Source organism: Melopsittacus undulatus, chromosome 9, assembly GCF_012275295.1.
Source record: "Melopsittacus undulatus isolate bMelUnd1 chromosome 9, bMelUnd1.mat.Z, whole genome shotgun sequence".
NCBI classification, from domain to species: Eukaryota; Metazoa; Chordata; class Aves; order Psittaciformes; family Psittaculidae; genus Melopsittacus; species Melopsittacus undulatus.
In genome coordinates this window covers 21,791,778-21,818,185 of record NC_047535.1, presented here as the reverse complement: position 1 = coordinate 21,818,185, position 26,408 = coordinate 21,791,778, and the positions used below count along the sequence as shown (strand labels likewise).

General features: G+C 38.4%; 2 protein-coding genes across 7 annotated transcripts; one reads left to right on the top strand and one right to left on the bottom strand.

Moving 5' to 3' along the window:
- The first annotated feature begins 718 nt into the window (after nucleotides 1-718).
- MYEF2 (myelin expression factor 2) lies at nucleotides 719-25,217 on the top strand. Of its 5 annotated transcripts, none has more exons than XR_004080160.2 (18): nucleotides 869-1,116; nucleotides 4,803-5,032; nucleotides 6,235-6,287; nucleotides 7,533-7,540; nucleotides 7,641-7,734; nucleotides 8,623-8,814; nucleotides 9,405-9,558; nucleotides 9,970-10,019; nucleotides 10,103-10,166; nucleotides 10,312-10,413; nucleotides 10,612-10,662; nucleotides 10,735-10,803; nucleotides 11,051-11,149; nucleotides 13,416-13,487; nucleotides 14,720-14,922; nucleotides 15,033-15,084; nucleotides 17,237-17,454; nucleotides 18,727-25,217. XR_004080160.2 is itself a non-coding variant. In XM_031046165.2 (17 exons), the coding sequence occupies exons 1-17, from the start codon at nucleotides 869-871 to the stop codon at nucleotides 17,398-17,400; spliced, it is 1,878 nt and encodes a 625-aa protein (XP_030902025.1). In that variant the 5' UTR covers nucleotides 719-868; the 3' UTR covers nucleotides 17,401-17,770. The 5 variants fall into 5 exon arrangements, 3 of the variants coding, with proteins under 3 accessions (XP_030902025.1, XP_005145936.1, XP_030902026.1); XR_004080159.2 differs by having other exon boundaries at nucleotides 17,237-24,523; nucleotides 24,945-25,217; XM_031046165.2 differs by lacking the exon at nucleotides 18,727-25,217 and having other exon boundaries at nucleotides 719-1,116; nucleotides 10,762-10,803; nucleotides 17,237-17,770.
- SLC24A5 (solute carrier family 24 member 5) lies at nucleotides 17,899-26,408 on the bottom strand. 2 transcript variants are annotated; one of them, XM_005145878.3, is made up of 9 exons: nucleotides 26,274-26,408; nucleotides 25,911-26,087; nucleotides 24,594-24,677; nucleotides 24,400-24,503; nucleotides 23,985-24,085; nucleotides 22,917-23,200; nucleotides 21,991-22,197; nucleotides 19,005-19,106; nucleotides 18,055-18,447 (listed from the first exon to the last, which is right to left on the bottom strand). In XM_005145878.3, exons 1-9 carry the CDS (start codon nucleotides 26,371-26,373, stop codon nucleotides 18,125-18,127), a joined length of 1,482 nt encoding a protein of 493 aa, XP_005145935.2. In that variant the 5' UTR covers nucleotides 26,374-26,408; the 3' UTR covers nucleotides 18,055-18,124. The 2 variants fall into 2 exon arrangements, with proteins under 2 accessions (XP_033922307.1, XP_005145935.2); XM_034066416.1 differs by having other exon boundaries at nucleotides 17,899-18,447; nucleotides 24,400-24,677.

Sequence of the window (26,408 nt, the reverse complement as noted above, 5' to 3'; positions counted from 1 at the left end):
AGTCTCCAGGCAGCCTTCTCTTCCCCCAGCTGAACAGCCCCAGCTTTCTCAGCGTATGTTCACATGCCTATGAAGCTTTAAGTTACATCATATGTCATCCCTGGACAATAACAACTATTGCAGGCAAAAGGTAGAAAATTATAAACTATACAATGGCATTACTCACCTTTCCTATCTTTATGCAGGAATTAATAGTTTCTAGGAAATCAGCTTTTTTTGCATTTATAGGCACTTCTGTTAATTGCTTTTCTATTAGTTCACCCATTTGATAGCCCATCATTGTTTCAAAAGCAGGATTGACGTACTGTACTACATGACCTCCTCAATTAAAGTAAGGGCTAAGCAGCCATTTGCTGGGACTGATGGTGGTGGTAAGAATCGTAAAGGTGGGGCAGATTTTTTATTGTTATCACCCTACGACTTTGCAGTATTTGTAAGCTTTATGAAACTGGTTTCTGTGAGGTATCTGTGCTTCCCAACCAGCCACTTGCCTTGGGCCCCGTTGCCCTGCAGTTGCTCTGGGCAGGGGTTGCTGCGTACCTCGAGAAGAAACCGGTTTCGAGTTAGGGGGTTTTCACGTGGCAAACAACGTCATTTAGGGGATTGGGGTGGGACTTAATGAATCACCGGTAGCAGAGGTGCCCAGCGTCGGGCAGCACCACCTCAGCCCGACTCCGGCGAGGGCCGCTGTCATTGCGGCGGCAGGCCTGGCAGCCCACCGGTGTCTCCATGGCAACCCGTAAAGCCGCCTAGCCGGTCCCCTCCCTCCGCCGTAAGTCCCGTTCTCGCGAGACTTAGCTCGGCGAGGCCGAGGCTTTCCGGGCCCTTTTCAAACACAGCGGTAGGGGGGTTTTGGCCTGGCCACGAAATGGCGGAGAACGACAAGCTCGAGGCTGCGCCCTCTGCGCCGCAGCGCGGAGCCGAGGAGGCCGCTAACGCCGTCCGTCCGCTGCAGCAACAGCCACCGCAGCTGCAGCAACAGCCACCGCAGCAGCAGCAACAGCCGCCACCGCAACAGCAGCCACCGCGGGATGAGGAGGCGGCGGCGGTAGCCGCAGCAGCAGCCACAGCGGCAGTCACCGAGAGTGGCGGAGGCAGTGCTAATGGCGTCAAAATGTGTGTGCTGGGCCGGGCCGGGTGGCGGGCGTAGCGCGGCCGGGGAAGCGCGGGGATGCAGCGGCCCGCCTAGGCCGTGGCGGGGGCAGGGCGGCCGGTCCCCTCCTCCCCATGACCCTCTGGGCTCCTCCTCCGCCGGAGATGGAGGTGCTCCTTGCTGTGCGGCCTGATCGTCGAGCGCCGGTCTGCGGCTGGCGGTTGAGGCGGTGGGGTGGCGGAGCAGGCACCTCACGCCCCGGTGAGCTGGGCTCGAAGGAGGTGAAGTTTCCCCTCGGGCAGGGGCTGAGCGGCAGGCGCTGCGCTGGGGTGAGCCCTTGGGTTGCTGTAGCGCGCTCTGGTCAGGGCAGTTCCCACGGGGCGCGTTCCTAGAAGTGCTCTGGCACGTTTCTGGTTTTCTTTACGATTTCACTTCTTACCGTAGCGGTGCGTTTTGTAAAGCCTTCGAACTAGTCATTCGTTTATGTGAGAATGGTAAGACAGGCCTGTAGCGGTGTACTTTTCAAAAACAAGCAAATAAAAAGCCCCAGATATATGCACAAACTTTTCTTGTACATTGTAATGTTGTGATATATGGAATATGCAAACTGCCTTACGTAGCAGGTCTAAAAGGACTTTTAATGAAGTGTAGGTGAGCAGTGCTGTGAGTAACTTTATGTATTTCTTGATGTCTGGCTTTGAGGGTTGTCACTCTTCATGTAAACCAGCTTTGGCCTTATATAATCGTAATTTCAGTCCCTTCTAATCTCATTCAGATTTTGGAGGGAAGACTAGATATTTCCAGAGGTCCCTTCCAACCTGAACAATTCTTTGATGCATGTATGGTAGACTTGCTGTTGCAGTGCATTGATGCTGTTGAGAGCTGTGAAGTTTTGACGTGTTCTAAGTAGCCCAGTCTGATACTCTTGGTTTTGAAAAATGCACATGGGATCAAGTTCAATATAAAGCTAGAGGAATAATGGCATACTTCATGCTTTTACTTGACTCCCTGTGAAATGCAAATAGTTTACAAGTTATAAATTTTACATTACCATAAAACTGTGGTTATGGTGTTGTTTTTTTTCCCCTAAGCCAGGTCCTCAGCTTCCACACTACACAAATTACAATACGTTTTCACAGGAAGCTTGTGAGCCTTTTGCACCTTTGAAGCTTTCAATGTTTTATTGAGTCTTGGAGTCGTTACTGTTAAAATAATGACTCAATATCTGTGTATCCCTCCTCCTGTCAGCAGATTTCTTCTTTTCCCTCCAAACCAAATTGCAAGCAGATGAAAAATCCCAGTCATTCTGTGTGCTAGAAATCACAATTGTAGTTTGAAAGTAATACAAAGTTCTTGGTAACAGAGTCACAGATCTTACCCTGCAATTTCCTGTCTTCCCCAAAACTTGTGTACAAACGATTAAGCTCTCAGTGCGCAGGTGAAATGTACTACTTTAAAAAGTATTTCAGTAACTAGGTTTGCTTAGCGTTCAGATTACATTGAAGAAGAATCCTGGTCTGGAGTGCTTCCCGACATTAATTGTATTGAGGAGTGGAATTGCTCAGCATAAGAAAGCTGTGTGCTTTGGAATCACATGTGGACTTCTTGCATTTCTGTCTCTGCTGATCTCATTATTTGTATGGTCACTAGTGAGCAGAGAAAAGTTTGCTTAATAAAAATACCAGCTTTAGGGCTTATTATTTTTTAGGCTTCTAGTTTTGTGTATGGAAACCTTGTCTTCTGTTTCTGAAACTTCATGGAAGTTCAGAGACGTTATTTTTCAAAAGGTAAAGATTGCTCTTTCTGATCTATGAGGATGGGTTTTGTTATGTCTTAAAAAAAAAAATTAGTGTAGACATCTCTTTTCAACCCTAAAAATTTTCTAGTGATTTCACAGGCACATGTTAATGAAATGTATCAAATTATTGCCTCATACAAAAGGTAAAGAGTAGAAATTACTCTTGTTATTCCCCCAAGAATATGTCATTTCATAGTTTTTAAGATTCTCTTTTCTGCCCTCTGTGGGTCACTAGCATGACATTGCTTTGAATGTACTTGATTGAAATTATGTTTTAATACTCAAGGAAGAGGGTAAGACCTGCATCCACAAAAGGCTCTAGCTTGTTCACTGGCCTGTGTTGGTTTTGGCAGATGATTTCTGCAAGAAGGATTTTTTTTTTTTTTTTTATAATCCTCTATTTTCAGGAGACTGACTGTAGTCCCCAGGCTAAGTGAAGCAGTTTTATGCTTCACAGAGTTTATGCCAGACTTGTATCCTCTGTGTTTTACTGGTTTGTACAGCCAGGTCTTATAGATCCTGTGAATTCTGTATGTAGGGACCTGGCTCTTCCTGTGAGCTATATTGAGCACCCAGAGACGGTTCATAATCCTTTAAGCAGGAAAGAGCTTAAAAGGCTAAAGAGAATCCATTGCTGTAATCCTAAAATTTAAGGTAGAACTCAGGTTTTGCTAGGAGTCTAATTGGGCAGGAGTTTTGCTTTTGCAAATATTACTTGATCGGAAGGGACTGATCTGACTGGAAAACCTGATGCTCTGCTCTTTAGTTCTCTGGTTCCCTCCAGTTCTATGTGTTGTTCCCTTCATTACACAGCCACACAATTATATTGCCACAGCAGACAGGATGCTGGTGTGAAGGAGGAATGATGCTAGGGAAGTTGGAGGGTGCTTGAACCAATTAATGTGTTGTTGACTTTGAATGTTTTAAATTCTACAAATACTTGGCCCAGTAGAGTGCCTGTGTGTTTCTCAGTTGTGAATCCTCTCTTGATCCACTTGTAAACACAAGGACTGTGAAGTTGGTATCATTTGAATACTTCAGAATCTGGGGAAAAGTCGTGTGGGAAATATGGGTGTATTTGGATTATTATTATTCCTCCCTGACAAGTGCGCAGGCTGGAGAAGATAATATATTTAGCTTTGTGAAAGGCTACTTGCATGTTCTTTTGGGTTTGAGACTGCCACTTACTTACTGTTTTGTTAATAAATGTGCAGAGCTGAAAATACTCATTGCAGGTAATCAGAATCAGTGATCTTGCCATATGTTGTGGTTGTAAAACTGAAATGCCTGTTTCAGCTAATTTTACACCAAAAACCTTCCAAAGTGTCAAAGTAAGATTAAAGCCTAAGTCTTCTGAAATGTGGGGGAAAACTGTAAAGGTAGTGGTGCCGTCTGAGAAGGAGTGTTCACAGTCGATCACTTCTGACAGTCCTTTAGGACATTTCGTTCCATAAGGTAGGCAGTTTCAACTCTTACTTCTGTGGTTGTGAATATCGTGCAACTGAGCCCGATGTAAAAATTATTGAAGCACCAAGTCATGGGTGCTGTAGCTCATTTTGCAGCCGAGTCATTCTGCTTTGCCTCTTTGTAGTAGTTTCAGAGTACTGTCTTGCTCCGTCTTGACAGACGTAATGGAAGTGGAATGTAACTGAAGCAGGAAGTTGTACTTTCTTCACTCACAATAGGGAATAATCTATGATAACATTATTTTTTGTCTTAGCTAAAGCATGGTATTTTGGTATTAGATTGGTAGTGTGTATTTATTTTTCCTAATTTGAAAAGCAGCATTTGCCATCCTGGGAGTTCCAGTAGTATAGGAGGTATATAGCTGTATGTATGGGAGGTATAGCAGTCTGATGATCCAACACAGAGCTAATTTTTTTTTGTTTGGATTTGTTTTTTTTAATATAGGGGTAATGATGAGACAGCAAAAGAAGAGAAAGTACCTGCTAAAGAAAAGTATGTTGCAAAACCGAAGGCAATCCCTTCTCTTGGAAGCAAGAATAGATTCCACCCCTATTCAAAGGACAAGAATGCAGGCACTGGAGAGAAGAAGGCTGTTAATCGTAATAGAGTTTTTATTAGCAACATCCCATATGACATGAAATGGCAAGCTATTAAAGATCTTATGAGAGAGAAAGGTAACTTATTCGTTGTAACGCACTTTACACAGAAAGGGGTAGAACTTAAATGCAACGTGTATGTCCTCTGAGCCACACAGATTTGACTTGGCTTTTTTTGGTTTTGGCCTTTACTTGGTACATCTATCTCCCTTCCCCCTCTTTCATCTGAGACAATTGCATTGCAGGGTAGGATGGGTAAATGAAGTGCTTACAGTCTTCTGCCATTCTAGTGTGACAGTAGAGAGTACATGCATGACCTCATGATTTCTTAAAGAGATTGGGTTTTGTCTAGTTGTAGTCTTTGTAGATTTTTTTAAAGGGTTATTGTATTTAAGCAACACATTTAGTGTGTTAACATGAATAATAAAGGGCGTCTTTCAAAAGTTGTTTTGTATTTCTTTGGTGGAATCTGGCTGTGGAATTAACTTTGTCTGCATTGTCACTACTGCCATGACTGTCTGGAGACTTGTATTAAAAGCTTGTTACTATTGTTGCAGTTCTGATAGAGTAATCTCACTACCCCAAATGTTTTACTTTATTTAAGTTTGGGGTGAAATAATGCTAATACATGAATTCTGTAAAAAAAAGTTAAGTTTTGTGTTTTCCTTGAAAAATTGATTCTTCAAAAGTAATGCAAAGCACACTTGGCTTTTAGGCTGTGAAAAATGCCAAAGCCCCCCCATAACTGCTGGCTTATCTGTTGTAAGGTGACGTGACTATTTGATTGGTTTACTTACTGAAACTTCCTCTTTTAGAAAGTGAGTGGCTTGCTGTGAAATATTTGATGTGTAAATTTGGTTATTATTGAAGGCAAACTTATGATTGAAGACATTCAGGTAGAAAGTCACCTTAAAACAGGTGTTGTGAGTAGGATGATAAATGTGAAACGCCCAGTGAACGTTGGCGTTTCATTTGTTAGGTTAAGGGTGTATATCTGAATTTGTTCACCAACTATATCATACTGGCCAAAATATGATCTGTAGTATGAATTAGGTTAAATATAGTTGTTTGCTTTTAGCTTTTGAGAATGTGGCTGCTGCATATTTCTGAAAATTAGCTAAATTATATAGCCATTGACAGGAGGTACGTTGGTCTGGTTTTGATTGTTGGTGAATAATAGGTGTTTTTCTGTAGAGTTGTGCACAGGGGCACAGTAAAGAAAGATACTGGTGTTTAAATGCATTGTCTCTTGGTATTTTCCCTTTGTATGTCTTATGTAGTTGGTGAGGTTACATACGTGGAGCTGTTTAAGGATGCTGAAGGAAAATCAAGGGTAAGTGCCGTGGGCAACAATCTGCTAGAGGTTTAAAAGTTCCTCAGCAGTTTTATTTTTGTATCATACCTGTACCAGTTATTGGAAAGTAAGTTTAATTTTTACACCGATTTTCATTAAGATAGTCTTGAGGGTTCTGTATTAGAAGTAGTCTGACACTTCAGACTAGCTGGCTGTAAAGGACAAAATACTTTTGCTAATGTTAACAAATGGCATTTAGTTAATTCTTTTTAGCCAATGTCTTTGTTTTGGTACAAATCTGTTTCATACAAAGGTTGTTCAATAACCCAGTGATTTTATTTAAATTTTGTTAGTATAGTATTCTTGGGGCCAATGAGTAAAAACTTTTAGCTAAGAATATACTGTTTGAAGTGCCTGATTTGACAGCTTTGCTTGGTTGGTACTCTAAACACTGGATTAATGTATTTGCCTTCTTAAAACTAACTGGATGGAAATGGTTAGTAGCCAACAGAGTGCCAGCAATGAGGCACTAAGAGTGAAGATTGTTAAAGCTCCATTGTCTTCTTAAAAATAGTAAAAAGTTGGGCCAACAGTAGCTCTGAGCCTGCAGTGAGGCTATGAGAAATGCAGGTTTGTGTCTTAACTTAGGTTGTATCAATTTTGTTGTAAATGACTTCCTTTAATGCTTGTTAAAACTAAAACATGCTGTCAGCTTTGCTTTACTTAAAGCAATCCTCGACTCTTTATTGGAAGGATACTGATGCAGTCAATAAAGTTTTCTTACAAAGTAATTTCTCAGTTATGCTAGTAATACGGAAGAGGTATTCAGACTCCTTGTTCATCATACTGGTATACTTGATTTAGGTAGATTTGAACTTTGCAGTCAGTGGGCAGCTTTTAATGACACAGTGAGTGTCTTGATTGGCATTTGGTTGTGGCTTTCTTTCTGCCCTCCTTCCCCCCTCACCCCCAGCCTTCCTTTCCCCAATTGTCCTTACATGGATCTGTGTGGCATTTTTCCAATTCTGGTTTGGCTCAAAGAGAATAAAAGATAACGTATTTTCTTGCACTTGAAAGGTATGTATGTTGAGAAAGTAAGATAAATTCAGATTGGCTACCAGTAAAGAGCTTGTATTATGGATTTTGAAACTGAAAATAACTTGAATAGTTATTTAACAGTGAGCTGGGATCTTTAACTGAAATCTTAAATGATCTATCATATGTGCTGACTGCCTTTTTCTTTTTTTCTCCTCTCTTTATGATGACAAATCATCATGGATGCAGGGTTGTGGGTAAGTTTCTTTTTTTATGTGTGTAGAAACACACTGCTGTCCAACCATTCCGTTAATTTTATCAATTTAAACTTTATTTTAATACTTTGTTCTCTTGAAGTGTGGTTGAATTCAAAGATGAAGAATTTGTTAAGAAAGCATTAGACACTATGAACAAATACGATCTTAGTGGAAGACCCCTGAATATTAAAGAGGTATGTTTATTGCTTCTGGCTTTAATTTGAAATAGTAAAGATACTGTAAGTACTGAAATGACAATACAGCATTTTGAGCATCTTAGCTTTGTAATTTCCAGTTTAATTTTTTACTGACCTTTTCTTAATGGGCTGAGGCGCCTGCTTGCTTGCAGAAGTTCTTGATACTATACCACATGAACTGCCAACAAGTCTGTCCTAAAATGGAAATAGTCTAATGTTTTTCTTTGAAACAACTTTTCTTTAACTTCACATTCTTACCTTAGTGTCATCAGGTCTTTTTCAACCTAAATGATTCTATGTTTACACTGTTTATCTGCTTCAAAGTACAACACAGAACGACTACATATATGCAAAAATGGGCCTGGAAGTAGAGAAATTGTGCTGACTGGAGAGTGAAATTAATGTCAACATTTTTATCATAGCATTGCCATATGTGATTGTGTCTGCAGTTCTTTTTGTCCTGTAACAATAATAGTATTATACAATACAATACAATTAATACTATACAATTATAGTATTAGTATTAATAAGTTCTTAAAAAAGCTTAAATGAATTAATTCAGCTCTTGGAAGAAGGTGCCAGACTGACAGTCCTTTAGATTGAAATCTTTTCTACTTGTCCATAGGCTAGGTACAGCATGTGAAGTGGCAGTGCCCGCTTCCTCAACAAGTGCTTTGCCAATATGCCTCAACCCTCATCTGAAAGGACCCACCTCTAGAGGTGAGGGAGTTGGGTCTCCAAGCTAATTCAGTTCTTGATCCCTCTGACACAGACAAGGATGTTAGTTGATAATTTTGATGGGTTTATGTAGAATTTCTGGTAGTACCTACTTGTTGTCAATCCTCTTGATGATTAACTTGGCTTTATGTTTTGTCCATGTTTCAGGATCCTGAAGGTGAACATGCTCGTAGGGCATTACAGCGTGGAGGAGGACAGTTTCCAGGAGGACATGGACCTGATGTAGCACCTGGAATAATGAATTTACCACCTTCTATTCTCAATAATCCAAACATTCCTCCTGATGTTATCAGTAACTTGCAGGCAGGCAGGCTTGGTTCCACTATTTTTGTTGCTAATGTAAGTTTAAAACTGTATTTTATGACTGTAATATTTAATCTTTGTAAAGCATCTGACATTCCTGCATAGTTCAGTTTTAATATAAAGAGAAAATTGGAAATCAGTTCACAATTAGTATATTGAACTAAAAATGCTGGATATGTATTCAGATTATGTTACATGCAATTGCATTCAGAAATTACAATTGCACTTCTTTTTTTTTAATTAAATATACACTTCAGTTTATCTTGCTAATTACTTTAGACTAACTTGAGCTATTTGTTGGAACTTAAGTTCATTATTTGCACAAAAGAATACTATTTCTGCAAGAGGACTTGTGGTGGGAGTACAGCTGCTCTTGATAAGAACACATCCATTTCCCAATGTTAGTATATTAAAGTAAAATACATACATGTAGTACAAATTGTTTCTTTTAGTTGACTTTTTTGGACTTTGTTTCAGTGTGTGTATATTAGAAAATCCTTACTATTTACATGTATCAAGCATTTTGTAAAGCTGAAGAGTTAACAAGAAGACAGAAAATCTCTTCCAAATATAATGGTAGAACAGAAATGTGCACCAAAATTACTAATGTTTTTCCTGTGTGTAAGCTTGACTTTAAAGTTGGCTGGAAGAAACTGAAGGAGGTATTCAGCATTGCAGGAACTGTAAAGCGTGCAGACATCAAAGAAGATAAGGATGGCAAGAGTCGAGGGATGGGAACAGTTACCTTTGAACAAGCAATTGAAGCTGTTCAAGCAATATGTATCCTTGGGTTTGAAAATTAACTTATCAAATATGGGTTAGACTTAGAATGGCTTCTGACAGTGTAGTTTTGCAGATGGTGCTTATTTGCCTTGTAGCTAGTATGTAGGGACTAGAGTGTAATATTGTGCAGATTGCATTTTTTAATATGTGGCTGAATTTACTGCTGTTGTCTAAAAAGATTTTCCTGTTAATGTTGAACAAGGTTAAAATACGTGGAAATATGACATGTATGAAACTTTTATATACCTAACAGCTTGTATATTCTCTTCTGGCCTTTGAATTGGCCTTCTAAGGATTAGAGAAGGAAAGATAAGGCCCCCAAAATGTTACAGAAGTAAAATAAGTTATTACAGTGATTCTTCCGAAATAGTCTTCTGTAGCTAGATTCCTTGACTTGTATTTATGCAGCTATGTTCAATGGACAATTCCTGTTTGATAGACCCATGCATGTAAAAATGGTGAGTTGCTTACATTTTTTCTGCCTTGCCCATCTCTGCTAAAACACTGAAGGGATCATAGGATGACATCACTGTTTTATCAGGATGACAAATCAGTTCCTCATGAAGACTTCCGTGCTGGAGACAGCAAAACTTCACAATTACCTCGTGAGTGCACATTCTGCTTTCTACTTCTTGGACTTAATATATGTTGATACAGAGTCTTAGAACAGCTTAGTAGTGCGTTTGCTTACTGTGCTCTCTTTATGATACAGAAGAAAATCTTTTGGTAATACTTAATGTTGTTTTCAAGGTGGTCTTGGTGGTATTGGTATGGGACTTGGACCAGGTGGACAGCCTATCAGTGCAACACAATTGAACATGGGCAGTGGAATGGGGAGCATGGGTCCAGGAGGTAAGTCTGTGTTCTTAGTTTATAAGTTTTACTGATCTTTAAGCTTAAAATTGTTGTTTCCATGTTTGGAAGAACAACATACTCTTGACAAAACAAGTCTTGTGTAGTGTGCTATTGATGTTAACTGTCTCTGCATTTTTTTAAGTCCATTGGGATCTTGTTTGTCTTCTAAGTGGTGTTTATATTTTTGGTTTAAAGGTATGGGAATAGACGGTCCAGGATTTGGTGGAATGAACAGAATGGGAGGCGGTAAGTACAGTGAGATTCTTTGCGTTCAGTATTCTTAAAATACTGTATAGAAAACACTTCCTTATTTTACAGGACTTGCTGGACTTCGTGGAATGGAAGGAATGCCTAATATGGGAGGATTTGGAGTTAACCGAATGGGAGGTCGGTGAACACTGTTCCATATACTTATTAGTTTGCTTATATTTATTTATTAAAAACCTTTCCTTTAAGGATGGGTAATGTAGACAAGTTCAGAGGAAATCCTGTCAGTGGTATGAGTGGAGGCATAGGAACTGGCAAAAGTGTCTCTGACCTGTGCATTAAACCCACTTCTATTTGAGCAAGCAGCTGTGAAACAAGTATTGTATGAACATCAGCTTAGATGGTTTTTTTGCTTTTTTGTCTATAGAAATGTTCCGTGGTGGAATGGGAGGAAACATGGACAGAGAATTTGGTCGTGGTGAAATGGCATTGAACCGTGGTTTTGGAGATTCTTTTGGAAGGATGGGTATGGTAACTTAAATTTCCTGTGGCAAATTGCAGCATAATGTTGGAAGAGTTTTACTAGAAGAACTCAGTTTCATTTGGTCATCTCTCTGTTTCCTTTCTTCTAGTTATTAAGGATGTAATCCGAGTGCTTATTAGAGCCATTGCTTAGGATGGAGAATGAAGTGAGATTTTGGGTTGATTTTCTTTTTTCTCCACCATCTGTAAAATAGAAACAAAACTGTTTGAGGAGAGCATTTATCTTCATACTGTTAACTTTACGAGGTACTAAGTCTTTCGGATATTAAAGTAAATGCTTCTGATAAACCTAAAGAAGCTGCCCATTGTACCACCTTTGTAAATTCCAGGAGCTTGCTTTTGTAAGTGCATGCTGGAAAACTGTTCTTACTGCAAATTAAGTAGCATTGGTTAGGAACCGTGAATTTTGGTGCCCTTGGTTTTCTTCCTGCTTTTGAAGCTCAAGCAGATCAGAATGGGATTTATTTGCCTCTACTTTAACTGAGCCAGCTTTCTTTAGTTAATAGATGATGTCTTGTTGACAGATTTAATTTTTCTTACTTTTGAGTTCCCCCAAATGAGATACTTTTCAATCTTAATGTGCCTGGAAGTGCTTTAACAGTAGAGCCTTCTTGCACTTTCTGATTATTCTGTTACCTGGATGAATGCATTATAGGAGACAGGTTTTCTTTCACCCCCTCACCATTCTTGTCCCTTTCCCCATCATCTGGTCTAAAACTTGTTGATATGGGTTTTGGTGGGTGTTTTTTGCTTTGTTTTGGTTTTGTTTGTGGATTTTTTTAATGTCATTTGGGCTAGTCATAATAGGGCAATGTTTGTCTACTTCTCTTTGAGCATTGGTAATTGTGTAGAAGTGATAACGTAATAAACTTAGTGTTACGGCCTTGGAATTAATGTCTTAGAAATCAAGTGTATGCTTTCACTCTTGTCTATTTGCAGCATAGGATAAACATCTTTTTCCTGAATGAAAAGCCAAAGCCACTTCAGTTAAAAATATTCATATAAGCAATAGAGTTTTGAGTTTTCTGGTAACACGTACTGGTTTTGAAATGTGTGAACATGGCCACTGTGAGAAACTGACGTGAGAGTTATTCCTTCAGTAGATTTGGCAAGCTGCAACTTCATTACCTGTCAGCAGTGTTAGATGTAAACATGGTTCTGAGAAACAAGATAAGAATTTTTCAACTTATCCTTAAATAATGGAAGGAAATTGTAGGGATTTACAGATAGAATGGGTACAGGCAAAGGATGTCTCTAAGATCAGAACCAGCTGAAATCCTGCTTGTTAGTGTTATTTGAGCTTTCAGATTGTGGGCTTTGTTTTGGGTTGTTTTTTGAAGTGCATCTCAGACTGTTGGGACGATATGGGGTTTTCTTTCCTTTTAAGAGACAATAATTCAAACAGCTAAGGTTTTCTTCTAATGGAAGACTCAGCAGTGATCTTTTTTAGATATTAAAACAATGGTGTCTATCCTAAATATGGCAATTATTGGTCTATTTTGCCATAAGACTGTCCAGTTTCTTTTAGGTATGAAAATCAAGCAAGAAAAATGCATCTGACAGTTGCACTGTGTTCTGCAGTGACAGGAATGTAGTTCTTAAGTAGTTCTTTTGAGCTTTTACAGTTCTGCAAGCTCCCTTGAGATTACTTTCCTGAATATTAGCACTTCAATAAAAAGAGTTATTATGACCTCACTATAGACTCAGCCTGATACCATTCTAGAGATCCCATGGGTCTGATGAACAGGTTTTATTAAACATTGATTCTCTTTCTTTCTCCCTTTTTCCCCACCAGATTCCATCAATTCACCTTCATATGCAGTAAAGACAGACATTGGGAGAGCATCTCCTAGCTTTTGCATTGGTTTCTTAAAAATGGGAGAAACTGGGGCATTTTTGTACTATGAAGTTCAAATAAGATGAACCATTCCGTTTTGAGGCTCTTCTTCCCATTGTGGGAAATGGCTTATTTAGTTTTAAGATGTTTGTGCTGCTGGTGGATTGTCAGAGGGGAGAAAAGGTAGAAAGAAATCAGAATAACTTAAATCACATAATAAAGAAGGAGGGACTGATGTTTCTTACTAGATGTTTCCTATTTAATTTGTATAATAAAGGCACACGTTAAAGTGTTGTGTAGAAAAGGATTGCCAGGTAACACAGAGAACAGTGTACTTCATCAGTGTGTGCTTTGTTGTTGTCATTAACAGGTGGTTTTGTTGTATATCACTATATTATTTTTTTCTGTTTAGGTGGTGCAATGATTGGTGTTTTTGCAGGAGGATTGGGAGCACCTAGCATGGGCCCAGTAAGATCTGGAATGAGTAGGTTAACTCGTTTCAATAGAATGTAAATGCATAGGCAATGTAATGATACAGTGTACATGTAATTATATCAGGGGGTTTCCTTGTAGCATAGTGTCTTATCAGTGTTGGAAGAAGCAGAATTCTCTTGCATGCAACTGCAAGTCTAATAATTTGTAAAGCCGTTTTGTTGAGGTAAAAATTCAGATGAAAACTTGCTAACAACAGTCCTTCCCTTAGTCTTAGTTTTGAAATGGTTTTAACTTCTGGTTTGGAGGGAGAAGCGATTTAAGTAAACTCGTGTTCCAGATGAAAGACAAAATAGGCACAGCTATTTGCATGAACATCATGAAGCTGAATGGTAGTAATCTCTCATTATTGAAATAAAAAATAAGCCTTGAATTTGAGATTATTACTCAGTTTAATTTTGTGCAAAGCTCCAAAGCTGTGTTTGTCTTACGGCAAATATCGGAGTTCCTCAGGCTAGTGCAGATGAGAAGCTAAAATCTTGCTAGTGGCAATCTTGAGAGGCATAAGACTTAAAAAGAAGGCCCCTCATGAATGATGTTGATAGTTTTGCTTTACATTATTTTTTAATGATGAATACAGAAATATTCTTATAGGATATTTGAATGCCATTGATCTTAGCTCTTTATATAATATACACTAATGTATTTCCTTGCATGTATCATAGTAAGCTCCATGTTCTTCACAGCACTTGCAATAATGTCTGTTCTCTGCAAAATATGCTCTCTAGAAGATTGTGTTATTAAGTGTGGGTATGGCTGCATTAAATAAAGCTGAATGTGAATGCATGAAGCAAAATAAATGAGTGTATATGGCCAAATTATTTGTATTGTAGTGTTGCCATAGTTATTTACTTGATCTCTTTTTTTTGGTACAGAGTATCAAATTTTTATGAATAAAACTGGACAGCCTTTAAGTCTTAATTCCTGTGTTCAACATTTTACTTCATTAGATGGTGTGACTAATAGCTTGATACAGTTTGGTTTTTACTTTTCTTTTAGAACTGACACTTTGTATCCTCTAATACGTCACCTTAAAATATTAGCCATGCTACTACATCTGTAGTACACTGTGCATGTATGAAGTTGTTTTGTGTTACAATTTTATTAAAGTTATTTTTCTCCTGACACAAAACATTTTTTGATTTTTTTTTTTAATGACAAACTACTTGTGCATTTATTACTAGAAACATTTTGATGTTATCCTCCTTTCCTTTCTCTGTGTAGGTGGTGGAATGGGTGGCATGAACAGTATGCCTGGAGGAATGGGAATGGATCGGATGTGTTCGGGTTTTGATCGAATGGGACCAGCTATGGGTGGAGGTTTGGACAGGAACATCGATGTTGATCGAGGATTTGTGCCTGGGCCAATGGGAAGTGGCATGAGAGAGAGATTAAGCAATAAAGGCAACCAGATATTTGTGAGAAATGTAAGTATCTGAATACATAAAAATCATGAGCTTATATTGCATGCATGTTTGGTTACATGCTCTTTTGCACTTTATAATACTTTGTTATTTGTAATCCTTTTCTATTCTAGCTTCCTTTTGACTTGACCTGGCAGAAGTTAAAGGAGAAATTCAGTCAGTGTGGTATGTACATGAATCCTGTCACTGTTCAGCTCCATCAACTACTTTTATATAGTGTTCATTAGATAAGGACAGGAACACAAGGTTGATGCCTTACCCTGAAGAAGAGTCTGGCTAGCCTAATCTTTCTTACTTCCCCCCAGCTTTTCTGAGCTGTATAAATAATTCTTAGGCATGACATAGCACATGAGACCAAGTTATGGTACGAGTCACGTAGGCTCTGAGTGCTCATCTGCTGTAAACTTTAACCCGTTCCATTAATAACATTACTCTTGGAGCTTTTTCCTTATTGAGGCAGGTATTACGTATCTTCTGCCCAATACAGGGTATATAGTGTAGCATTTATGGTGAGACAAATGGATTAAGGGCCCTGGGCCTGTCCTGATTATGCATTACTTCCAGAAATGGTGTTGCATCAAATCAGAGTTAGCAGTTTTGCCAAACTGGCAGATTGGGTTTTTTTATGCAAATAGATGATCCTGATTAGCATATTTGCAGGCTTCAGTGCTTCCCCTTTATGTTAAGAAATAAAGGCCCTTTTTATGTAAGATAAAGGATTTCTACGAATATCCAATAACTCTTCTTATTCAATTCAGAAAAGTTGTCATTTCACAGAAGTAAATGAAGAATGAAGCTTGCGTGTAGACCTATGTGATTGTTCTGTTTTGAAAATGCACTTTCAGAATGAAAAGCTTTAACTGAGTTTCAGGATGTCTTTTCTTATTTTGGAGAGAAAGAAAAGACAACTCATTTAAAATGTACTACTGATCATAGAATAGTTAGGGTTGGAAAGGACCTTAAGATCACCTAGTTCCAACCTGCCTGCCATGGGCAGGGACACCTCACACTAAACCATGTCACCCAAGGCTCTGTCCAACCTAGCCTTGAACACCACCAGGGATGGAGCATTCACAACTTCCCTGGGCAACCCATTCCAGTGCCTTATAGTAAAGAATTTCTTCCTTATATCTAATCTAAACTTCCCCTGTTTAAGTTTCAACCCATTACCCCTTGTCTTATCACGACAGTCCCTAATGAATAGTCCATCCCCAGCATCCCTGTAGCCCCCCTGGAAGGCTGCTATGAGGTCTCCATTCTCTGATACCTAAGACAGTCTTCATACAGCACTTTATAGATAATTAATAATAAATTAGAGCTTGCAATTCAACCATGAATTTTTTGGGGTATTCACAGATGTGTGTTTTTGTAGCTGGAGGATACAGTGAGACAGGTTCTCCCTGTTTTTAAGTCTTAACTGCCTGGTGGGCAACTTTCACATAGTTCAGAATTATTTTTTTTCCATTATCTGCTTGGCAACTTAACAGATGTAGTCATTATGTTGCACTGTTTTTAAGAATCATGAGCACAAATACAAATAACAGATTGTTTTCATGCTGTGTCATGAGGAAATACAAAGACCATTTCTCCATATATTCAGTTTCTTTCTGTGAAAATCCATCTCTATTGTATATTTAAGAATAAAAAAGCTATGTATTTTAGGGAAAGTTTGTTGTTTAGAGTGGCATTTTAGGGGCTCAGGAGTGGTGTGCTATAACATACCGTAACTGAACACTCAAACTCCATTCTCTGAGGTACCAGGATACCTACATAAAATCGTTGCTTCATGAGTTGTGTTCAACCTCAAGAAAACACTGTAGGAATTGAATAGCACATGCTACTTTTCCATCACTCCTAACCTGGAAACTTTACTGGTTTAAAGACTCTAATTTTGCTCTGCATCTTCTTTACAAAATTGCCTGTTGATTGTGATTGCTTGATAGGTTGTTGTGATGAACATGGTGAACTGCACTGAACTATAATGCAGTTAATGCTTGTCAGTAGTCACACCTCTGGTTGTGCCTGTAGATAAAACGCAAAACTTTCTCTTAGCTTTATAGGGTACTTTGTTTCTAACTTGAGGATAAATACAGGTATGCTTCGTCTTACAGTAGCGTGACAGAAAGATTTGAAATGGTGGATCATAATTTGGATTCTTCACTGCTGTTTTGACCTGTGTCACCTGCCCTGAATGAGGCTGAAAGTGCTAATTTCATGTGTCCCCCTAGATTATATTTTAAACAGCTTTGTATCACTTCTGATGAGTTGTTAGTGCACCAAACACTTGAAATAACTGCTGTTTAACTTATTTATTCAGGTCATGTAATGTTTGCAGAAATAAAAATGGAGAATGGAAAATCAAAGGGCTGTGGAACAGTCAGATTTGACTCACCAGAATCTGCTGAAAAGGCCTGTAGGATAATGAACGGCATAAAAATCAGTGGCAGAGAAATTGATGTACGCTTGGATCGCAATGCATAACTTAAAACTGTGTGTTCAGGAACATTCCTATGTCTGTTTAGCTTCTCTATCCTAGTAAGTAATTTTTAGTAACATTGTATGCTTACAAAAGCTGTAAAAAGGAACTTTTAAATCCCACCAGCCTTTAACAGTATAGTGTTTAATATACTGTGATACTTGTTAAATGAATCTTATGATGTTTGGTTTTTAAAGACAATTTGCCTGATTTTTGTTGTCTTTTTAGAGGCACAGAGCACCTGCAGGTCCCTGTTAGGCCATGGAAGCTTTGGGTGCTCAGTGCCTTTGGAAAATTAGGCCAAGTGTCTCTAGTCATTCAGTTTAAATGAATGGTTATACTGTTTTTAATAAAATAAGCCATTTTCTCTGTTAATCTCAAGATTGCATAGTGGGATTTGTTTAGTGTCTTCTTATTTTTATCCCCCCAGTGTGTATCAACATTGTAATGTAAAAACTAGATGTCTTTTTCTTTCATTTTTCCAGAATTTTGGTTTTACATGTGCATTGTCCTCATACTGTAATTCTTGTCTCTAAAAGAAAGGGCTCCAATTAGGCTGTAATGTTTTTGTTCTACTTAATATTACTTTAATGACATGACTTAGTTCTGTAAATAAGAGTTAGAGCCCAATGGGAGTTTGAATTTTTTTTTATTATTATTTTAACTAGATGAAGAAACTGGTCTTTATCTTTTTTCTTTTTTTTTTATCAGTATAATATCTGATTAAAACTAGTTCCCACAGACTCTTGTAGGATTGTTCCCTATGATACCAAGTTCATATAAAATTGATAATACAGTAAATACTAAGTACAGTGCAAGACAAATTGCTCCCAGTTTTTTATCTATTTTCCACCCATTCAGGTGAACTGCCAGAAAAATAAAAACAACAGAACAGATAAGAGAAATGGCTGTATATGTCAAACCACTGCTGTTTACTTCTACGGGTCCTGATGTATTTATGAAGGCAGTTCTTATAAACCAGGGTATTCCCAAACAGAGCATATCAAATACATTGGATCCTACAATGTTAGACATAGCCATATCTCCATTTCCTGTAAAAGAAGAAATACAAATAAGTCTGTGTAATTGTACTGTATAAAATTGCCAAACTGTTTTGGAGCAGCAGACTGTCAGCCCTCAGTCTCTCACAGAGCACCCTTTTCAGACTTTTCATTGAAAGAGCTATACTCACAATTCTGCAGAACATGGTTTTGGGTACCACAAGCATTAAAAAAAGTCTCCCTAAATCACCAGCATCTGCGCAGTTGCGCTTAAAACAAGCTAGACAGTCTTGTAAAGTCCAGTCATGTTAAAAATCCCAAGACCTACAGTTGTGTTTTGCAGTAAAAGTGTAACACTTGATCAACAACATATCAAACCAATCTGGAATACTTCTCTGAGATACCATGAGAGGTTTTTGAATGTCTGAGCCACAGCTTCTTCAGGTAAGCTATTTATTTATTAGTAGTACACTTCAGCTCTAGAATCTGGAGCAGAAACTTTGAAGTTACTTCTTGAATTCCTTGGAAGTGTTGACTCAAAATTCTTTTCTTTAATAGTAACTTTTAAAAACATCCATCAGAACAAGTCTGAATACCAAAATCTTTACCTTTTCTAGCCACCAGCACGCTTGCAACTGTATCTGGTACACTTGTTCCTGCTGCCAGTAATGTGAGACCCGTTACTGACTCTGGAATTCCCAGTGTTTCACCTGCAGTTGATAAATCCATTAGAAAATGCAAGTATGTTTTTAGTTAAAGTTTCATCCAAAAAAATTTGGACTTTGTTCTCTGGGGAGAAAGAATTAATTATCATACAGTAATTTTAAAAGGAATGTGTTGGCTAACTTGACTAAATAAGAAGTGACTGAACCATTAATAGTTAAGAACAATAACAAAGAAATAGCATCCTGTCCATATTCTTCAATGAAATAACAAAGGAACTGTAGTGTAGTAATCATCTTGCTTAATAAGTATCTCGAAAGCCTGAGTGGAGTGTCTCCAGTGGTCAAGACAATACCAATTATGGTATATTTTATTTTGGGTACAGTAGAAGTTTAAATATCCAACAATTTACACTTCCCTCCAACTTTTAGGAAATAGAAAATTTTCTGGTTTTGAGCATATTATGATTGGTGCTCAAAAGTCTTATGAAGCAATAACTCTTATAGTCACCCTCTATAGTGGTAGGAAAAAAGCACATGAATTTTCTTGGGAGGAGGGTCCTTAGGATCATTACTTACAATCCTGTCTCAACTACATGGCTTTATTATTTCACTCCAGTTAGGTTTTGTGTTGGGTGTAGTTGGATTTGGAAGAATCATAACGCAGAATTTTTATGACTTTTAAGTGCAAGTTACTCTTGTGTGAGTTTCTTTAGATAAATACTGGCTTAAACTAAGAAGTTTTAAATTGTTACTAAAACAGCAGCCCCACATGTCCTGGAAGCATATTAATTTCTCACTTAAAATATGTGGATTTAGCTCTTCAGGACTGTTTTAGTGGTTGTACTATTCACAAGCATCAATATGCTGAAGTGTTTGATATCTCTATTTAGACTATTAAGTAATTAGTTTTTCTCTAACTTTTCTGTTCACTAAAAGCATCTTGATACGTTTTTTTGGGGGGGAAGGTTGAAATCTGAATTCTCATTTGCAATATGTGGACGCTAATAAAGAGCAGTTTTCTTAAAGTAAGAGGCAGTGCTTGGAAGCAATGCTTGCCTGTACCACCCAGCGTAGTCTGGATCACTTAAGGAAATTTATGTTTGAAACTGTTGGTTCAAAGGGACTAATACGATCCTGTTGCAGAATATGTACCAGTGTTTATTCTCCCATCACTCCTAATGTAAGAGATTTATAAGATGAGGGACCAAGAAGATCAGCTTTTATAAACCATCCAAGTGGAAAATAATGGTTTATGCCAAGCAGACCAGTGTGAAATATGAATGAACCCTCCGTGTTGTACCCAATAGTGGTTTCTAGCCCTCTGAACGTTATCAGATAGAATCTAAACTCAGGTGAATCTAAATTTTTCTTTTTATTTTAGATAGATGTATTTTCTATTTAATGTGAAGGGTTGTTTGTTTTTTTTCTGGCAACTGACATAAATAGAGAATGGTTTTATTTTTCTAGCCTTTAATTAATTTTGTGTATCAGTAGCAATATCTTGCTATAAGTAGTAGTATTCTGTTAGGATTTTTTTTTTTTGCTAGCAACAAAAAAGTCACTAGGGTTTGTTCCCGATGATCAAAATTCAGTCCCCAGTTATGATATCTTTGTGATGTTCTGATAGGCTGTTACGCCACAACAGAATCTTTGAGTCACCCTTCATAAAAGAACCTGGACTTGAATAGAATGTGTGTTATTTAGTGGTTTAACATGTAAATAGAATATATTGGACCTAGAAGTAGTGGGTTAAAGACCCCAATACTGCTTGTGATGACTGTTCAAAGTGGACTAACACTAATACACTCTCTGAATCTCCAGTGTACCTGCTTTCACATGGATTAGTGGTTTGTTTTCTAGCACAGCAATAACTTTCATTTGAGTCCTGTTTTGAAGGCTTCTATCATTCAGACAGTAAACCTTTGCCTCTAGATACAAGTAGAAAATTTTTTGACCCGGGAGTGAACCTGGTGGGCATTACTTCCAGTGATCTACTAGTCATTTCTCAAAGGTTTACCAAATGTGTCTGTTTCTGCACTGAACAAGGAGTTATTCATCAAACTTAAGTTGAAAACAACTTTAGGATGCTGTACTAGCAGAATACTTGAGTAGGGTTAGTGAGCTCTACTGTGGAAATAGCAAGCTTTGTAACCTTTCTTGTTTAGAGATTTGCTGCTTGTTCTTAAAATTAAAAACTGGATTTGTTTTTTTTTTTCAAGCTGACTGGAGAAACAATGAAATGAGATCTTTAATAACTGAAGATAGTTTTAAGAGAACGTTTTTACACAGAAATTTTCTTACCCCTTATCTCACTCCAGTGCAATTCTTTTACTACTTTATGGTTAAGATTTATAAGAGGTATACATACACACCAAAAATGTTTAATAAATCTGTGATGCTATAGGTGTAATAAAATAGTACAGAAATCTAGGAGATGCTTTTGGCAATTAATTTAATACCCAATCTCTTACTGTAGTACTCAAGCAAAAATACAGGTATAGAAATAATAGTTTGTTTATGGAACTCTGTACCTTTAATTCCAGTCTGGGTGGATTGTTTATCAGACTTCAACTTGACAGGTCTATTTTTGTGTATTTAATTATTTCACTTAATGAAGAAGTTTCATGAAAGTTTCTCTTTAAATACAGGATTTTTTTTACAGCTATGTAAACAAATTCTCATTCATGTGCTGGTAAACAGTCTGAAGCAGCTAAACTTTAAAGTGGTTTTCATTAGATGAAAGAAGGTGGCAAGTTAAGCAGTCAAACATGTTTTTGTTGGGTTTGTTGTTTTAAGCAAAGTATGTGTTGCTAAACTGAGTGTTAATTGTGGAAAGGAAAACTCTTCACAGGGGGAAAAACTGTGGTTTTTTTTCAGTGATTCTTAATTGGTTGAGTCTGTGTCTAGCAGCAGCACTTCAGGTACCTACCTGCTATTGTTATCATCCATACTAGGATGTAAGTTATGGCAGAAATCCATGCTGCTGACATTAAAAATGTCACCATGAACCAGTTCCTCCAAAACTGTCTTCTGCAATCTGGTATAGTCAAATAGAGTAGTGTAATAATAGGAAGGGATAACACCCACACAATTCTCTTCATATCTGCTTCAGGCATGGTGAAGACACTTAGATGATCTGTTGAGGAAAAACACTATTTTAAATTGTAGCATGGTTTGAATCCATAACATAGCCATGTTACTGGCATCTACTTGTGAGAATACTGAAAACAGGTTAAAAATACTTCAAGCTGTAGTCTTACCCAGTACCTACATCACACTGGGTGAAACTCTGAAATCAGATGTTCTTTGTTACCATGCCAAGTAGGAGAGAACTAAGGTGGGTGAACTTTTCTATAAAGGTCTACACAAAAGGTTTACCAAGAGTAAGTACCAGCTGATGGTTTTTGCCTAAGTGAAGAGGAAACTGATGATCTGTGGTCACATCATAGCTATTTCTGTACTTCTGATGGTAATGCATGTTTTGCGCTTTTTCTAATTGTCGTAAGAAAACAGTATTAGTACAGTACCAGTGTGTCTTTCAGCTGATTATATCTTACAAGCAGCATTGCAGGGAAGTTTCTAATGTGCACAGCAAAGACTGATGGAAGTCTGCTGTTCTAATATGACACAAATGAATTACTATCTTAGCATTCCTCTAGTAACTAACTTCATTTAAGAACCACCATTCTGGTTTTACTTGATATTATGTTCCAGGGAAGAATAATGCTTTACTTAAATACAATGCTGGGGTTCTTTTGTGAACAAAATCTTAATACTATCTCAGAATCTACTCTTTATTAGAAATGATGCAGACAGGCATGCAGAATATAAAGACAACTGTAATAATACTTCTACCTTCAGAGATTTCATCAAGCCCATGCAAGCTGGTTGAAAGCTGAGAGTAGTCCAGCTCATCTTGAAAAATGCCACTATCTGTTCTTGACTGTTGTCGGATTAGAGGTCCACTCTCTTCCCTCCACCCAACCAGTGGCTGCTGCTCAGCATTCTCTTCCATAGCTTTTGTAAAACACACACAGCAGGGACTGAACCTTTTCATGAGGTATTGGTTGATTTTAATGTCAAAACATAGTATGAGAATATAACACCCGTATATCAATAATAAGGATGCACTTTCATACCTAGAATGAGAAACAGGTTTTACATAACATATAGTACAAAAAACTCACAACTGTTTGACTCATTAAAGTGGCTGGTGTAAGGAGAGAGAAAATTTGTGAGTAGCAAAAGGAAAACACCCAAATTATCTGTTTGCAGTTGTATGGTTGATCTCATGAAAGTTCGTGAGTGTCCCCATGTCTTTCAGCAATTGGAATGATTCCACTCCCCTGCAGAATCTTGTCTGTGTATTGTATAGCTGCCTGTCTTCCAGGGGATCTTAATGAACAGCGTCTTATTGATTGTGAAACTGAGTCTTCATGTAATGGTTATAGAGAAGATAGTGTGTGCTATTTTGAGTTGAAAACAGCAGACTTTGTATGGGACATGACTGAATTGTTGAGGCAGCTGGGAATTTCAGTTTACCTGGAAGAGAGTTAAAACCTCAGAAGCTCATGATCTACTTCTAGTAGATAAAGGCTGAAAAGGAGTAGAGTATGAAGACTAATTGCTATGCCAGAACAGTGGTGGTAGAAATTATGAAGTCTCTACAGACAAACCTATGCAGAGTAAACTTTATAAATATGCAGGGTTTGAATGTTTAGGTAATAATCTTTATGAGCATTGTGACTTTCTTGGTTGTATTTTGGTTTTGTTTTTGATTAGCCAACAGGATGTTTATTTCTGTTAGTGAATGGTAGTTCAGGCTACCTGAAGTTTGGGGCTTGGGGTTTTTGGTTTGTTTTTCAAACCATTGTCTCGCTAATCTCCAGTCAACATGAATTCCAACACTACTTGTGCTCTTACCAGTAAATTCTGTTGTCGGATATCATCGCAAGGACTGCTGCCACACTAACTGTATATGCCAGGCAGTCTCTAAACAGCGGCCAACAGGATAGCTTTGACACCTGCAGAACACAGATTCATTTCCTTTTCTTGAACTTGTCTGTAATACTTTCACCAAGTGCTGTAAATGCTGCATCAATATGTTGTTTCTATATAATGTAAAAATTTAAGATTCTTAGGAATGACTTGAGTATGATATTTAACAAGTTAATGTTTTTAAAAACTTTCATAGCAAGTTACCTTAAAACATGCTGGTTTTGCTACTAAATAATAAACTTGGCAGTTGTCATAGTAAGTCTCTCTTGGCTTTTGTTGGCAAATCAGAAAGGATAACCATTTGGCTCTTAGGAGCAGAACTATCAAAATTGATACCTACCACGCTGGAAAACAGCCCACAAGCTGCAGAAATACCAAGAAGATTATAGTTTGCTGATCCGAGGATGGTGCTGATGCCGATGTCTCCCTTGGTCACGAAGACTCCTATATGGGAAATGACTCTGGTATGTTTCAGTTTGGCATACAAGGAAAAGAGTTCTAGATTCTGAGGAGGAGTCACCTTATGTTGCTTACCTAGAAAAGAAGTGACAAGCTCTGGAGCAGAGCTTCCAGCAGCCATAAAAGTTGCTCCAGCAACATCTTGAGAAAGGCCAAGGCCTGAGGATAGAGCAAAAGAATTGCTTGAAAAAATAAATACTTCAGCAGTCTGTTCCCTTTACTTGCATTAGTATATAATGTTAGAAGCTGCTACAGTTTAATAGAGTGAACTTTACAGTTTAATAGAGTGAACTTTTTAATAGAGTGAACTATATGTAAAATAGGCATATGTATATGGGTTTTTACTGCTGGGTAATTGTGGGGAAGTTCCTTGGACTCAGGTGTGATACTGCTACATGCTCCATATCAAGTCTGTCTATCTTCCAGGAAAATCCATGCTACTTTGTCTTCACATACCAGAAATACTAGTTAAATTCAAACCAGTGCTGCGATCTTAAAATCAGATTTTCTCTTCGTATGGACAATGTATGAGCCTGTGTCTTGCTTGAATGAATAAGATTTTTGTTCTGGTAAGTGGACTGTTTCTGAAATGTAACTCTGGATCAAGTTCTACACACTGAGAACAGGGACGTATGGCTAACTATGGAAAAAGTCTGACAAATGCTTATTTATCATCAATAAAAAAATATCAGCTCTGCAGCAATGTTTAAGCTTACATTTTCTGTAAGTGTTCTGGTCTGGGGAGTGTTTTCCTTAGGGAACTGGTTTTTAATTCTTGGCAATGAAAACCTGAACTCTCAGCCAAGACCGTCTCTTTAATTCAGTGGTCTGCTGAAACCAGGGGAATTATTACAGGTTGATTAGATTTCATAGAAGCATTTTAACTGTGGTACTCCTTCCCCTCTGTGTCATACCTTTAATGGGTAAATGGTAGCTCAGCCTGAACCTTGTCCAGTACTTCGAGAGAATTACAGAAACTCAAGCAAGATACTTAATTCCCATGTTTTAATAGGGGAGAGGTTTTCTTGGTTTGGTTCCCACCACCCTTCTGCTAATAAGCTGGATGTACAACTGCTCAACCCAGAGTTTTATTGCCAGGGTAGCTGATACTGAGCAAGGTTTGCTCAGTATCAGCAACATTTCAGGTTGTCCTCCACGCACAAGGAAAGCAAATTCTAAATGAACGCTTGTGCAAAGTGTTATCAGAGTATGGTTTTTACAACATAATAATTATACATTGTATCAGATTAAATGCTGTATTGATAAGTCTATGCACAGAGACTGGAATGTCTAGTTTTGTTTCCAAACTCTTAACTATGAAGCTTTTTAAAAGAGGTTGTTCTGCACTAAGCGGGTTAGTTTTACAGGACAAATAAGAAGATGTTCACTTACATTCACTGAGGATCTCTAGAGAAGGTAGGAAGTACTCATCACACACGATGGACACAGCCAAAAACATGTAAAGTATAATTAGGAAGTAGATAACGATTCCTCCATCCTTTCGCTCCTGCGGTGTAAAAAATCCTTCAGGAAACTCTGATGAAGAAACGACACAACCCGTCCCATTGCCTGGAAATGGAGTACAAAGGTGTTACACGTGCTCCTACCTTTCCCTTCCCTGCGGCAGGTGTGCGGGTTAGAGCTGTAAGGAGCTCTCTATGCCATGCAGGTCAATGGCCGCTGCAGCACACCTTGGGCTGACGGTGGCCGGTGCTGGTCTGCCTGAGCCGGACCCCCGCTCTCTCCCGCCCCTACCTGCGTCCACGGCCGGGAGCTGGGCCCGCGCTGTCCGGGGGCGCTTCCAGCCCCACAGCAGCAGCAGCAGTAGCAGCGCTGTTCGCGTACCCGCCCGCATCTCGCCGCGCCGGGACCGCTCTGAGCGCGGGGCCG